The sequence below is a fragment of the Pteropus alecto genome, unplaced genomic scaffold (genome assembly GCF_000325575.1).
Source record: "Pteropus alecto unplaced genomic scaffold, ASM32557v1 scaffold3, whole genome shotgun sequence".
Classification (NCBI taxonomy): Eukaryota; Metazoa; Chordata; class Mammalia; order Chiroptera; family Pteropodidae; genus Pteropus; species Pteropus alecto.
In genome coordinates, this window is record NW_006442484.1 from 46,938,274 (window position 1) to 46,953,507 (window position 15,234).

The following is a 15,234-nucleotide window of genomic DNA, read 5'->3' on the forward strand; positions in this document are numbered from 1 at the left end:
CTGAAGATATCATACTATTTATTATTTTAATGACAATTTGATGGTTTCCTGCAGAACTGGATACAAAAGATGTTTTGAATTGAGCTTGAAATGGTATTTCAGGTTTCCAAAAGGCAATTGCTATGGTGTATCACTGCAGCCTGATAAATGGGAGTGCGTTTTAGAATGACAGGCTGAATACTTTAATGAAAGAAGGTTTCCCATTTTGGTTGGCCGATTAAATCACTGTTGATGACTTTGGATCATTAATGAACATTTGTGGAAAATGACCATTTGAATTCAATTATTACAATAATATGTTTGAAAAGTACTAACCACAAATAATTCTATCTGTAAATTAAAAGATTTATCCATTTCACCACAGATAAGTCAGCATACCGCTTTGTTTATTAATGCCAAAGCAAGTCAACTTTGCAGGATTCTTTTAAGGATTAAGTACACATCATTTCTTATAAAAGTTCTACTTAGAAAAGGTTTTGTTTTTCATTGAGTGCTTTTTAAGGTATAATTTATGCTGTTAGCCATTATATTACTTCATTATTCTCAGAAAAAAAATAGCAAGACCTAGAACAAAGAAAGGGAACATGCAGTGTATAAAAGTAGAAGATTAAGTTTAAGATGGATTAGATATTTGATTTATTTACTGCCTAAAAGAATCTCTAATTCTAGGGGGAAAAATAGGAAATAGAGTAACCATTATTTGAAAACATGCAAATTTATTTAAAAGTAATATGAAAAGAAAATGCAAATGGTAAACTTCATAACCAGATTGTTTTCTTAAACCCAAGGTTCAGGTTGTCTAAATTTTTTAAAACTTTTGTTCTCTTTGAAATATTTTATGGATATGTATCCTGTCATTATTGCTATAGTATACCCAACAAATTAACATGGATATGATATTTTTCTCAAGTTAACTTTATTTTCTCTGAAACTTTGACTGTTTTGGTAGCTGAGACAGGAGGTGAGGTCTTTTGAAATGCACGTTTTTCTCATTTTGTTATTTGTAAAATGGGCCATAATCTGAGTCCAAGCTTTTCTTCATCTCCATTTCATAGTTTACAGAAAAAGGAGTCACTGTGGAGCATAGGCTTCCCCTGGGAATACATTGGACTTAATGAGCTTGATAGTCTGGTGGGCTCAATAAATCAAATAAAGCAAAACATTTCTCATTTTTGAATAAAAGCATTTATCACACAGTGTTTGTTCATTCATGGTCACAAGATTGATTGGTTCCCAGCATCACAGTGTATACTGAAGCACTTTTGATTTTGTTTTTCCAGTGGGCAAGTTACGGAAGCAATGGCTAAAGGAAAGTATCTCTGATGTCGGCTTTGGGATGCTGAAATCTGTCAAGGAATATGTGGACCCCAATAACATCTTTGGAAACAGAAACCTTTTATAAATACATTACTATTGTTATGAAGAAATGTTACTTTTTAAAAAAAAAAAAAGTCTTCGACTTTGTTATATCAGTAATCATTTATATCATGACTGTATTTTGGCTATATTTGTTAGTTGATTTAACATGTTTGTTTCATTCTGTAGTTTGTTTTGTTTATACATTTATCAGTTAACAGATGGTATTCCTAAATCTCTCTCATTGTAGGTATATCGGTTTACAGCCAACTGGTTGTCATTTCAAATTTTAGTCAGGCTGCACAAGGCTGCCAGTTGTTATTTCAGAGGAAGATGCTGCCAGCTGTTTTGTATTGATACTTCCTCTTGGGAACAAAGGCAGATTTTGGTGTCATCTATTGCTTATCAAGTCTCTTTTTAAAAGAATGTTTCTGGGAAGCAGATATCTAGAGGAGGATTTCACTGAAGAGTGATAGACATGTATGTTTTTTTAAGATTGCATTCTAGTGTGAGTAGGCTGTTAAGAGGATTACTCATGAAACAGTGTAGGCAGCCTGTTATTTAGGATGCTTTCAGTCATGTAAGGTGCTTGGCCTACCTTTTCTTTTGAAATTAATACACAGTTATAAAAAAAACCTCAAATCATCAGTATACAAATTATTCTGTTACGGGACACATTTTTGTTCTCCATGTTTCAGTTTCTATTCAAGTATGAGTTGTATTTGTATCACCGAGATAACCTATTGTTGCCATACTATGTTTTATAAGAAAAGCTGACTTATCACTCATTGTATGGGAAGAACAGGTTTACCAGGAAATGAATGCCTTTATTCACACACACAATTCTAATGTTTCTGCTTTCCCATTCTTGTTGCTGAGCGGCAGAAGAAGCTGCAACAGGAGAGAAGAAGGAAGGCTCCTTACACTTAATGTCTCCAGTTCAAAGAATTGTTTGGCTAAAAGAACAGTTTCAATGATAATTTTTTTTTAAATTAACCCAAACAATATGATAAATTTTTATATAAAAGTAAAGTTTCAATTTAGTTTTTAATAATGGTTTAATGCCTTTTTTGAATTACTGGTTTAACCTAAATTTTAAAAAACTGTAATGTATTACTACACGTAGCATAATCAGAAGTTTGAGATATCATATTTCTTAAATTGTAGGGAGAATATTAATTACATTTAGCAAACATTTTTACATTGAAACCTGGATATTAAAATAAGTGAAACAATTACTTTGAATCACTGTCTGTCAAGGTTCATGATTCACATTTGAGATGGATTCTTTTCCTAATGTAATGCCTAACTTTTGATAATTTTTTAAAATTAATATTTGTTCAAATAATGTAAGTCAAAATGCAGATGATCCTGTAAAAGGACACACTATCTATGTAGCAACAGCTCCAAAGTATTTTTGGGCAGTTTGATATGTTTCGTATCTGAAGTAGCCTTAACCAGAAAAGTAAAAATTTTAAATCGACAAAATGATATTTTTAAAACTTCAAAATGATAATTTTAACTAATAAAATTGGCCTCAAACTAATAAACTTAAATCTGTAAGCAAATCAAAATTAAGTATGTTTAACAACAAAAACTAAGTATTGATTTATTCATTGGTGTTTCATTTTTAATTATAAAATTTCTAGCAGACCTTTGCTTAAAGCCTTTGATATTTGACATAATTGGATGCCTGATGAAGAAATTACACTTGCCTCTAGAATTATAAAAATCTCAGCTTCATAAAATGTATCTATCCATGAAGATAATTTCTCTAATTGGTGATCAAAATGTAAAATTTAATATGGTACTAACACCTCACTGGAGTGTATACATGTTTCTGAGTAATTTTTAAAAAATAAAACTTACAGATTCATAAGCAGATTTATTTTTTTGCATGTGATTGTTATAACATTCTTTCCCAGGGAGTTCAGATTTCAACAGCTTCCGAAATTAATATTTGATATTAGGAAACTATAAATGTAACACCTGAAATTGTTGTGTTCACTCTTCTACATGAACCTTGTGGAAATTAGTGTTTTGTGTCTTTATTTTTCTTCTCCCACGTATGCAGGACTCCCCAATCTTGATTTTATAGTGATGAATACATTTCGTATTTAGAATCATTTCTACAGGGATCATTTTAAACACATGAACACTCATCAGTGCTATTTCGCTCTGAAAGCCTTTCCCCCGCTTTCACCACCTGCTTCTGAGAGGTACCTAGGCATATTCTTAGTGTCTGTGAGCTGAGTTCTTGAATATGCACAGAAGCACTTAACCTTGCCTCGTATTTCTGAAATAGCTGAAAATGGCCTCATAAAAGTAAAAGCTTGGAGAACATTGTTTATGTGAGACTTCTTAACAATTTCAAATACGTTTATTTAAAATTTTAAAATGTGGTAGCCTATTTGGTTTTCAGTACTGCATAACACTGACTCGTCTTTCTTAAAGTAGTCATATTTCTAATATTTTATTTGATACCACATTTGGGTTGGGGTTTTAGTGAGAATGGGAACTTGCTGCTAGTGAGAAATGGCATTGATTACTAAAAACTCAGTATAAACAGGCTTTATAGACCCTTAGAGTAACTGTTGCCTTAATGTTTGGTGCAATTTACAGTGCATAAATGAATTTAGTCTTATGCTGAGTAACTTCAGCTTTTTTAGTAAAAATTGTAAAAGCCACATGTTTACTGTACCCATTATTTTACTACAAAGAGGATTAAATTCTTTCCTCTTCTGAGAAGTTGAGAGTTTTCTTCCTAAATGCTTACATATTATAGTACTGTTACTTAAAAGTTATTTGCGATGCTGGAAGCCTTCTAGTATGCATAGTTGTGTTGATGTTTTTTGGAAAACTAAAGTGCAGTAAAGGATGAGCTTCCATCAGTGTGTGTGTACTGTACCAGATACAGATGGTCACAAGGAAACCTCTTTTTCAGAATATTCTCTTAGTAACTACTAACTTCTAGCTTGCAGTTTTGAAAATGTCTTCCTGAATCTTAGCTCCAGAGATTTTCCTTTGTTATATTCTTTTACAACTACGGCTTCTTAACTATAGTGATCAGAGAAGCCCTAAAATCCCAAGCTGAAGCATATGACCTCTGGGCTTGGTTTGTTGAGCATCCATTCTATATAAATATAGACTACAAATGGTTATTTATTATGGATTGATTGATTCACAAACTGCATGTGCTGGTGCTTGAGGCAGCCAAAATAGAATGCTGTGGAAAGCATATCTACATTTTAAGAAACACTAATACAAGAGTTAAAGACAGCTTTAATAGCTTTTTGTTTACCACTTACTGTTTAGCAACTTTGATTTTAATTAGAGTTTAGCCTATAGTGAGAGAAAAGCTGAAGATAACAAATGCCAGTTTAGGATTGAAAATCCAGAACTGCTTTTGGCTTTATAAGTTGTGGAGACTTGGCTTTGCTCAAGGCTTTCTGTTCCCAGATGAGCCACATGTCAATATATTCATTTAATTCTTATTAATTTCAGTTTCCTAAAAGGGAAACAACATATTTTGATGCTAAAATCCAGAAAGTATAAAAGATTTTTTTTTACTATGGAAATGTGTCTGATATGAAGGATGTAAGCTACTCAGCTTTCTGCTCCTTAAGCCAAACAGTGTCTCAAACAGTGTCTTCAGTGTAAAATTTATCTGTATAACTACTTGTAAAGTCAGCAGGTTATAGAAACTTATATTATTAATAAAATGGACCTGAGTCTAAGAGTTTTTTTTCTTCAAGGGGAATATGAAGCTGTTCGTTTTTCTGTTTGCATATGAGTTTCTCTTTCAATTTTAGTTTTTCATCTTCATATTTTCACTGATTTGCAAACAAAACTTTTATAATTTTATTATTGAAGCATAATCAAGTATAACCTAAATATAACTAAATCTCTTTGGATTTATAGCTGAGTATATTATTAACTGGGTTTTATCACTCGAATTATTTTTTAAATCAAGATTATATCCATAGGAGGTGTTTGGTCTCCTGTGAACCTAAAGCAGTCCCATTTGAACCTTGGAAGGTCCTCAAAGAAAGAGCTCTCTTGTGGTCTTCTAACCACAACAAATCCTTAACAAACGTGCATAAGGACCACTGATATATATCATAGTCACTCATGCCAAAGAACCATCGCAGAATTAAGTAACTTTAGTTCTGTGACCATGACAGTCTCCTTTTTTGGTTCTCATAGGAGATTATTTTCTACTTTTTTTTTTCCCACAAAGAAAAAAAAGAATACATTAAGTATCATTAAGAACATTTTTTAAAGACAACTTTCAAATCTGAGAGAAGGAAAAAAAATGTTTTAGTGTGGATTTCTAAGCAGCATATATTTGTTTTTAAGGCATCTTATTGTTGGCAGTGTTTTTTATGAACAACATGAGAATCCTATAAAACATGTTGTTTAACCCTTAAAGAAATCTTGTTCACATATCTGAAAAGACATGAAATCCTTGTACTGGTGATATACAGTTTCTATGAATAATTATCTTTTGAGCTACTTAAAGAATATCCCCAAAAGATCACAGTGCCTTGTTGGGATTTTTTTTTTTTTTTTCATGAAATAGCCATTATTTAAAATGAGTAGGAGAGGATATAGTCTTTACAGACAGTTTGTTTAGTTCGACAGTTCAAGGCTATTCCTCTTCAACAACATGTCAGGAATTAAGTAGCTGTATGTAGAAACACTGGAAATCCTTTCTACAGTGTTGGTTTGGATCACCAGTTCTAACATATTTAACTTCTACTCCCATATACATCTGTCTATTCAGCCAGTGGGATTTATGTGTACTTTCATACTTTTTCATTCCTACTGTTCCATCTTAGTAGCCCTAAGGTGTGGATCAGTGGGTGTGTCATCCTAATTCCTTGAGACACCCACTATGTGCTTTTGGATGTTTGCTCACACAGCTCCCTGAGGAGCAGAGCCTGTGTGGGGGGTTTCTATTCCTTATGTGGTGTGTTAGTCCTTTTTGTGTGATGGTGCCTTCAGAATAATGAATATTTCTGTTCCTGGACAATGATAAATCTTATGAGAAATATGTGTAGGTTATATTTCTTAATTTTTGTCCTTTTTTGCTAAGCCTGTGAAATTTTTTGGCTCTGATACAACTTGACTTGAATAATATCCCGAGTCTTCCTCCAAGGCAGTGCATATTCCTGCCAGTACTGTAGTAATCTTTTGAGAACTACATGTGGGTAGGCACTTGTATGTAAGCCATTATACTGCTGTAACTAATGCATACAAACAATTCTTCTCTTTACATTTATAGTAGAAAAGTGGATATGTAGTAGGAAGGAAAATTCCTGAGAGATTCCAGGATAGCTTTGTCAATTCAGACTGAGCCATACTGTTTTCCAAAAGGGCTCAACACGTTGTCTATATATTGTGCTTTCAGTGTATGTTTGGATTCTCCTGTTATTGCTTTTCCTAGACTATACTGTTCTATAAGCAAATGCCGATGTGTGGTTTTTATGATGTGCTGGGGAAAAAATAAAACAATACCAAAACCATTGTTACAGGAATTTTTGCTTATTTCGTGTTGATTCCATTTAACCTTTGTTGACAGCATCATGCTAACTCAGAGAATGAATAGGATACGGTCTCTACCCATGAATAGCCTCTCTAGTAGTGAAAGACATATGCATAGGTTCTAATTTTGTCCCTGCCTATGGCTCCCACACTGGAGGGAAGGTTGTAGCTCTCTAGGCTCTGGAATGACAGAGTCAGACCTGTTGAACTCAGTTTTACTTGATACATTTCAATAATCACTTGCCACACTAAGATTTTAACTCATTATTCAGTTAAGGCAATTTTCCAGCTGGCTTGTATAAGCTCAGACTGAATGAACCTTAGAAATCATCTTATTCTTTTCCCAAACATAAGATTGCTACTAACTAACCTCCCCCAGCCCCCATGTCATAAACAGATAACCAGTCTTGAACATTTTTTTGTGACCAGATAGGAATTGATTGTCTTTCCAGGACCTTTTTCAAGTTCTGAAATTTTCAAGTATTAGGTTTGTGCTTGTGTCTCCCTTTTCTATCTATTAATGTAACTTCGGTCTTCTGTAGTCATGAAGACTTGTCTGGTTGCTCTACTGGAGGGCAGCTCTTCAGGTATTTAAAGACAGCTCATGTTCCCTCAGATCTTCACCTGTCAGCTTTTGCTCCTGTGAGTTCTAGATCCTTCACCAACCTAATCTCTTTCTTAAAGTTCAGGTGTCAGCCTGAATATTCCAGAGCAGTACTAATGATTTCCTTGTTCTACTCACTACTAAATGCACTTTTGGTAGACGTTGCACTGTCACTTTACATTGAACTTGAATTTAACAAGTCTTACTTTTTCTGCATGTACCATTTTGTCCACATCTCCCTGGAGGCCGGTTTTTTAAAGCCTCATTACTTATACTTATCCTCACTAAAATTTATGCCTTACTGGATATAATTCCAGCTTTTGAAAGTATTAGAATCTTTACTCTTATCCAGAACATTTTTTGTCCCATCCAGCTTACGGTCATCAGTAGAACTGAGACATGTACTATCTGCCTGGATTCTCATATAAGTAAAGGCAGATGTGAGTAGTACACAAGAGCTTGCCTGATAACACATCCATGAAAAATCAGAGTTCAGACAGCTACACTTCCACTTGACATGCTGTTGTCTGCCCCATATTTTTACATTTTGCCCACAATAGGCCCTTTTCCAATGAATCAACATTTATGCCAGACAAACATTAAACATGCAATTATGTTTACTTAGTTTAACATTGTCAGATGCCAGATTTCCTTTGCTACTCTCAGAAAAACAAATGAGGTCTCACTGCCATCATATTTCCTTTTGCCTGTGTTCACCTCGGCATTTCTCTTTTCAGTATACTTATAAGCCCATCTTCTGCCACATTTGCCAATGTGATCTGTTGGTGGGGCCTAGTATTGGCTGATGGACAGTCTCTGAAATCTGTTCTTGCATAGTTCATCACATCCTTTGTACCTCATCTGTGCCCACATTAGAGCTGAGAAAATACTTTTTTTAAAATGACTGAAATTTGTCAGTTAAGCTATAAAATAAGAGAAGATGGAGTTCTAAAGTCAGAACACCGGAAAGAGTTATATTCTGGAAATTTTGTGTGTGCTCCACTTTCCTACCAACTAAAGTCACTTTACCTATTTGAACCTAACCTTTTGTCACATGAAAATCTCTGAGGTCCCTTCTAACTTGGTCTCAGTAATTCTGATTGAGTGTATGTATTTTTGCTGAACATTACCCTAGAATTGATCATTGCATTAATGATTTACATTCACCCTTTATTAGCCAGACACTTTGCTGGGCACTTAACCCTAGACAAGAAGTGATGATCGTTTTCACAATAACTGTAAAATGAGTGTATCATCCCCTTTTTACAGGTAACAACTGAGGTTTAGCAAGGTTGAGTAAAACTCCCTGTTGGGACCTGGGTGGTGGCATTGCTGAGATATGGAGCCAGATCTGACTAAATCCAGTGCCTCTGTGGTGGCTGCTTCACTGCTCTAGGCTGCTTATGCTCTGTAGTTGGTCTGATGTATACAGAATTTCTGCTTTTTAGATTATTAGTCACTGCCCTCTAGAGAAGGATACAAGTAAGGAAATTGAATCTCCTAACTACGGAGTGGAAGCTGCAGTTTTTATGACTACATGCCACAGAAATACCAGGAAGCCTTTTGTCTCAATTGCTGTCTTTCTCTGTAAATGTTTAATCCATTGATACATTTATAGGTTTAATATGAAACTCATAAAAGGAAATGTTGAATTTGATAGACTTAATAAATTTGCATTTTTATAACTTTAATATTGTATCCTTTTGAGCTGCACTTAAAAATGTAGGAATAACCTACTATAAGTTATACATCTTTCTATAGAGAGACTGGAAATTGAAAGGACTGTTTAAGATTAAAAAGATGGTTTAATATAACGTAAAGCCAATCTAGATTCTTTGGAAAGTTACAGTTTCTTGAAACTGCTAACTTAAGAATTAAGGTTGCTGCTGAAGGATTTGAGCTACATTAGGGGACTCTAAAAAGTTGCATATATTTTATAGCTAAAATAAAAGTATAAATTTAAGATCTGGTTGTTACAGTCATGGTAATTATGTGGTTGGACAACCAAGAATCCAGAGTTACTGGCTCATCACAAAATGTGTTGTTCAACTAATAGTAAGGGTAGAGCCCAATAAGTAAATACGAAAAAAAAAAATGCTATTTTAAGTACAGTGGTAGCTCAACAAGGGCTAAGAAGCAGTTAGTGAATGGTGGTTAGTGAGCTGCAAGTCACACTATTGCTAGGAAGCTAATCAGTGTGGCAGAGAATACCCTCAAGATATCCCAACCTCCCAGACATTTCCAGATAACCGTAGTAATTAAGAAAAAGACAGATTAAGGAACCTAAGACAAAAAATATATATATTAGAAAATGATGATGGTCACCTGAAATGGAAAAACTTTCTTTGGTGATGTTATCCTTTTAAAATTGGGTAGTTTAGAAAGCCACACCCTGCTTACCTAGACAGACTTCCAGCACCGCTAACCCTCTGTGGAAATGGGCCCAAGCAAAGTATAAGGCAGAGGAATCAGAAAGTTACTCCCTTAAAGCTTCCCCTCCAAGCCATTTACCCATTTATCTCACATTTCTTAGTAAGCTTATTCATTTGGGCATCTAGCCCTTAGCCTCCTAGAAACAAACTGTTCTAACCTTGGACCAAACATATCACTGATAATTCTTTATGGATTCCATCTGAGGGGCTCCTCTGAACTCTGAGAAGCCATCAGCCCTTTGGAGGGAGGGTCATCTCCTATGATGACAGCTGTCTCATTGCCCAATGACCCACCTCTATCCCCATACAGTTTTTCCAATTCCCGGTTGTCTGCTTCTCATGAATGGGTCAGGGTTAGCCACTGTACACCTGACCTTCACAAATGACATTAGTGTGAACATTTGTGCCACAGCTGAGACTAAATTCAAAAGGGGTTGTCATGAAGAATATGAGTCCTTTGGCAGGTGTGTCATGTCATTGATCAAAGGAGTCTGCTTGGTTGTTTTGCACAGAAAGATCAAGTTCTTGTTTGTGTCTGAGAAAATGAAAATAACTACTTATGTAAAAACACTTGCTTATATTCTGAACACGTGGAAACAAGGTGTTGACTAATGACTAATATTATGAAATGCTGGATTTAATATTTGATCCATTTAAAATATGCTATGCAGATATTATGAAGAAATTTTAAAGGAATAAAAGCTCTAGAAGTATAGGGAAATCTTTCTTGTGAAAAGTGCTTTTAGCACTGAGTACATAATGTCCTAGGAGCATAGAACAAAGCTTTTCATCAGAGCTTTAGGAATGAAAGCTTTCATTCAAATGGCAAAATATGGACTCATTGTAAAGTCATTTGCCTGTTAGCATCAATAAGCAGAGCTGAGTACTTTGAAGGAGAGTTTAAAAGAAGCATATCCTAAGCATAAAGGACAATAAGTGCCTATGGAGTTAGGAATGCTCTCACCCTTCCCAGTCTCCTCCAGTGCTCTGACGGTGTGGTTCTTGAGTCTTTGCTGTCACTAAGACAGCAATCTATCAATCCCGGTGGGTGCCTCTCTGGAGAGCCAGAGTAAGGAAGGGGACAAATGCCATGATTGACCTTTATTCCTTTACTCAGTGGAAGGAGCAGTCAGGACTTCCTGATGCATTACTCACCAGGAAATCCCAACTGCCCAGCGGCAAGGGGTTAAAAACTGTTCTGAAAAGCTTTTTATGTTCTGAAAAGCTAAATTACACATCCATGCAAAACAAAAACACAGAGCACCTGGGTAAATAGAGTGTGGCTGAATAAAGGCTGGGCTATTTGCAAAAGAGAATCTGGAAAACATTTACTTTTGGATGGTTAATGTTACACTTTTATGCCTTTTTTATTTTTTTTTTAAGAAAAAACTTTAGAGGAAATGTGCAGAAAATATCAGAAGTTTAACATGGCTGTTGAAAATAAGATTTCGGTTCGTTTACTTTCCAACTCTTAAGGGGCTGTGAATATTGAGAGGGGCACAGAACTACTGTGCAAGGAGGCAGCAACACTTTTAGTACAAAAGTTGTTAAACAAAGAACACTTCCCAGAGACATAATTGTGCAATGGGATGTACTGAAGAGGTCATTAAACACTGATTGTCCTCCGAATATGGGGCCAAATATCAATAGTAAATGATATCGGCTTCAAATTAAAATGCTATAAATTCAAGACCATTGGACTTCACACTAGGTGAAAATTTCTGATAGGTCTAATAGAATTTGAGCACTCAGGAGGTCATGTTAAAGAGGATTTATGCTGAGCATACTTCATCTGGATACCTATGTGACTAAGTGATTTCTTCTTGAAGGAAAAAAAATCATATCGTTATTGCAGGGGTTCACTAACTTTCAGTAGAAAACTATTCGAACTACAAGAAATTGCTAGTTCTATAGGTCAAAAACTTTCAAAATCAATGGTTTCATATAATTCAACCTAATACTTTTGTTTTTTCTAAGCCCGGTCAGGTTGGGGTTGACAAATTTATGGAGAGAATAGGAGTGGGGAAACAAATTATAAAGATCTTATGTGGTACAGCAAACACCTAAGCAGAATGAGTGGGATTCTCATTGGGAGGGTTGTGTGCATGAAACTAGTGTTATGAATCTACCAGATAAGGTTTGAGAATTAACTTTTTCATCTGTGACGTAGGCAGAAGTTTGGTGGGGTAATGGGAATAGTGTAGATTTTTCCTTATGTGAGAGGCTACAATATGCAAACAACTCCAGCATTAACATATCCTAAGTTGCAAACACAAAAGTAGAATTAAGAACTGAGTTCTCAGGGTACCTCTACTATTAGTTACTGATAGAGATAAGTGAGACCAGAATTAGAAAAGTAACAGTATATCTATCTTGTTCATGTATTCAAATTATTAACAAATGAAACAAAAAAACATAAATTTTTTGTACAATTGTTTATTGTCTCTACAACATAGCACCATAATTCTGTTAAGAGCACAAGATTTCCCACTGAATCTTGAACAAAAAATGAAAACATAACCTAAGTAATTTTGGTTAAAGCATTACACCTATACTGAAAAACCCTGTAACAAAACATCCATAACTCTACGTAAAATGAATGCATTACAAATTAATATAATTATGAGGGTAAATTGTGAGAATAGAACATGCAACCCTGAAAATTATTGTTTAAAGCCTAGAAATTCTATACATTAATCACTGAGTTCTAGGCTCGATAGTGCTAAAAGTCCCTGGGTACTGTAATCCTTGTTCAGAGGACTCTCAAAATACAACAAAGCACAAATGATTACAAAGAAGAGGGAACATAGGCACTCCAAATTCTAATATTGTCCCCATTCAGTTTTTCATTAATCTAGGTGTCAAATTCTTATATTTCACTTAGTAAAGATTTTTTTAAAAGGTATTTTTATTATAATTTTAAAGTGTACAAAGTTCAACATGTAACAAAGATGCCAATAGCTAAATATAGATAAAACAATATAAAATCCATATATAAAGACATTATGATAAAAGCTAATATAAGACATGACTACATATTCCATCCTATAATCTCATAAATCAAAGCTTTTAACTGTCTGGATTCGTAGGTGACTGTATTCTTTCCAGTATGCATTCTTTCTTCTTCCAAGGGTTGTTCAATAACGGCAGGTACATTCCTGCCATAAAGTTCACAGTGTTCTAGAAACTGGACACATTCTTCAACAACAGTATCACGAAGCATGATTGTGTGTTTTGACATGTTTTCTAATAAGGACAGGAAACATCTTTTGGCATAATACCAGGTATCAGTTCCCAGTTTTTTATGATAAGGTTCCAAGCTTTTGATAACTCGAGAAATCCCAAAGTCATAATTTCCTTTGGCACAGTAAAGCGTCCCAATCACCAAATTCACAATGCAGAGATGGTAGATTTTCTTATCTGGATCATCATAGGAGAGCTGTTCTTCCTCCTTCTCAATCTTCCTCATCAATTCCTCAGCTTCTTCATTCTGACTTGTCATAATGTATGAAACACATAGGTTAGCCAATACAATAGCACTGACATTCAGGATGTTGTCATAATGCTTCTTGACTATGGGCTCATAAAAACCAATGGCTTCTTTGTATTTGTTTTCCTGCATGAACAGGACATGAGCCACATTCAGTTTCCACACATCATGGTCATTGCAGAATTCCACAGATTTGCGGAAGATCTTTTCCACCATTGGATAATTTTCAAGGTTCCAGTAGATTTTTGCCTGGGCCATCAACACGGGAATATACTTCTCCAAGATGTCATCATAGTCATTCACTGCCCTTTTTACAGCTTCATCATCTCTATTGTGTCTTGCTTCCTGCACTTCTATGGTGAGTTTCCGGAGCTGCTCAGTCAGCATCCCTGCTAGCCCATCAAGTTTAATGAACGCCTCTTCAGGAGCTGTCTGGCAAGTGATCATGGCATCCAAGAAGTCATAGAGATAGGGTGTGAGGAATTTATAAGTCAGATGAGCATTCTCTGCCAGGACATCTGCTGCCAGGCCAAAGTACTCATATTTACAGTAGAGCAGCAACAGGTTGCCAAAGGTCTCTGGGGGAAAGGGGTTCTGTTGGAGCAAAAACTGTAGCTTTTCAAACCCTTCTGTAGGTCTGGCATCCATGTTTATCAGTGCCTGGTTGTGCAGGGTCACGGGGTCTAACTCTTCCTCTGCCCTGGGTGGCATGTCAGTGAGGGTTTCCTGGGCCACCTCGTAGTTTCTCAGTTGGTATTCTATGGCCGCCTTCAGGTTGAAGGCTTCCACCAGAGCAGTCTGGTGAAGCACTAACGTGTTGCCAACACTGCGAACATCAATGCCCTCAGTGGTCATGCCCACACCTAGCTCCGGGTGCTGGCGGATGCCACGCTCAACAATGTCGGCGATATGCTTCAGCGCCGGGGCATATCTCCGACTGCTGTAATAGGCCAAGGCCAGGTTGTAGGAAAGGTCAGGCTGGTAGCCCGAGGCCTGAAGGGCTGCAAAGAACTTGGAACATGCAGCTTCATACTGACCCTCCTTGTAGAGTAAACAACCCAGGTTGACCTGGCCATCGGGCTCGTTCTCGCCCCCACAGTCTTCTCCCCCTTCCCCACTCAGTAGCTGCTCCACCAGGCTCCTGGCCCCAGGCAGATCGCCCTCGCTGTACTTGATAGCGGCTTGTAGACGGAGGACCCGGCTGTGGTAGGCGGGGTTGTCCAAGAGCAGGAAGGCGACCCGGGTGGCCTCTGGATAAAGGCAGGCCTTGTATAGGGCCTGGGCCTGGTACAGGCGGTACTGCTCCAGTTCCGGGTGCAGCTGGCTTAGCTGCTCATAGCACTCGGCGGCCAGCGAGAACTCCTGTAGGCGGTAGTAGCAGTAGCCCAGCAGCGACAGGCCTGCGCGGCTCCTCGGGCTCCGCTGGAGCTCTCCGCCCAGCAGCTGCGCCGCCTCGGCGTAGCGGTTATCCCGGATGAGCCGGTACACGACCGCGGTGAACTCCCCGTCGGGGATCTGCGTACTGCCCAGCCCCGCCATAACCGCTACGGCGGTTGTGCGTTTTAGTTACCAAGGCAACAAGCTAACCGGAAACGGAAGACCATAAAGAAATTATTTTTTGCTCGTTCCCAACGTTACTCTGCAGTAGAAGAACCAGACTAGGATTGGGAAGAAGTCACTAATGTGAGGGTCTCCATATCTGGTCTCGCCCCTGACGAGTCCAAGAGTGTGAGTGGCGTTACGCTTATCTGTCGAGAGGAAACTCCTCCAAGTAGTTCAGAGAGGAAACTCCACTTCCCTGCATG

At 36.9% G+C, this 15,234-nt stretch overlaps 2 protein-coding genes across 2 annotated transcripts in view; one reads left to right on the top strand and one right to left on the bottom strand.

Moving 5' to 3' along the window:
- AGPS (alkylglycerone phosphate synthase) overlaps positions 1-6,884 on the top strand; it is a 117,858-nt gene extending 110,974 nt beyond the window's left edge. Inside the window, exon 20 of the mRNA XM_006921234.3 lies at positions 1,281-6,884. Within this exon, the coding sequence (XP_006921296.2) occupies positions 1,281-1,402 (122 nt within the window). The 3' untranslated portion in view covers positions 1,403-6,884. The remainder of the gene's footprint in view (positions 1-1,280) is intronic.
- Positions 6,885-12,357: 5,473 nt separating this feature from the next.
- On the bottom strand, positions 12,358-15,228 carry TTC30B (tetratricopeptide repeat domain 30B). Its single transcript, XM_006921235.3, has one exon. The coding sequence runs from the start codon at positions 14,966-14,968 to the stop codon at positions 12,971-12,973; it is 1,998 nt and encodes a 665-aa protein (XP_006921297.1). The 5' UTR covers positions 14,969-15,228; the 3' UTR covers positions 12,358-12,970.
- Positions 15,229-15,234: the final 6 nt, after the last annotated feature.

What these genes read in the sequence shown, in the direction of transcription:
- TTC30B (XM_006921235.3), bottom strand. Translation starts at nt 14,968, where the DNA reads ATGGCGGGGCTGGGCAGTACGCAGATCCCCGACGGGGAGTTCACCGCG.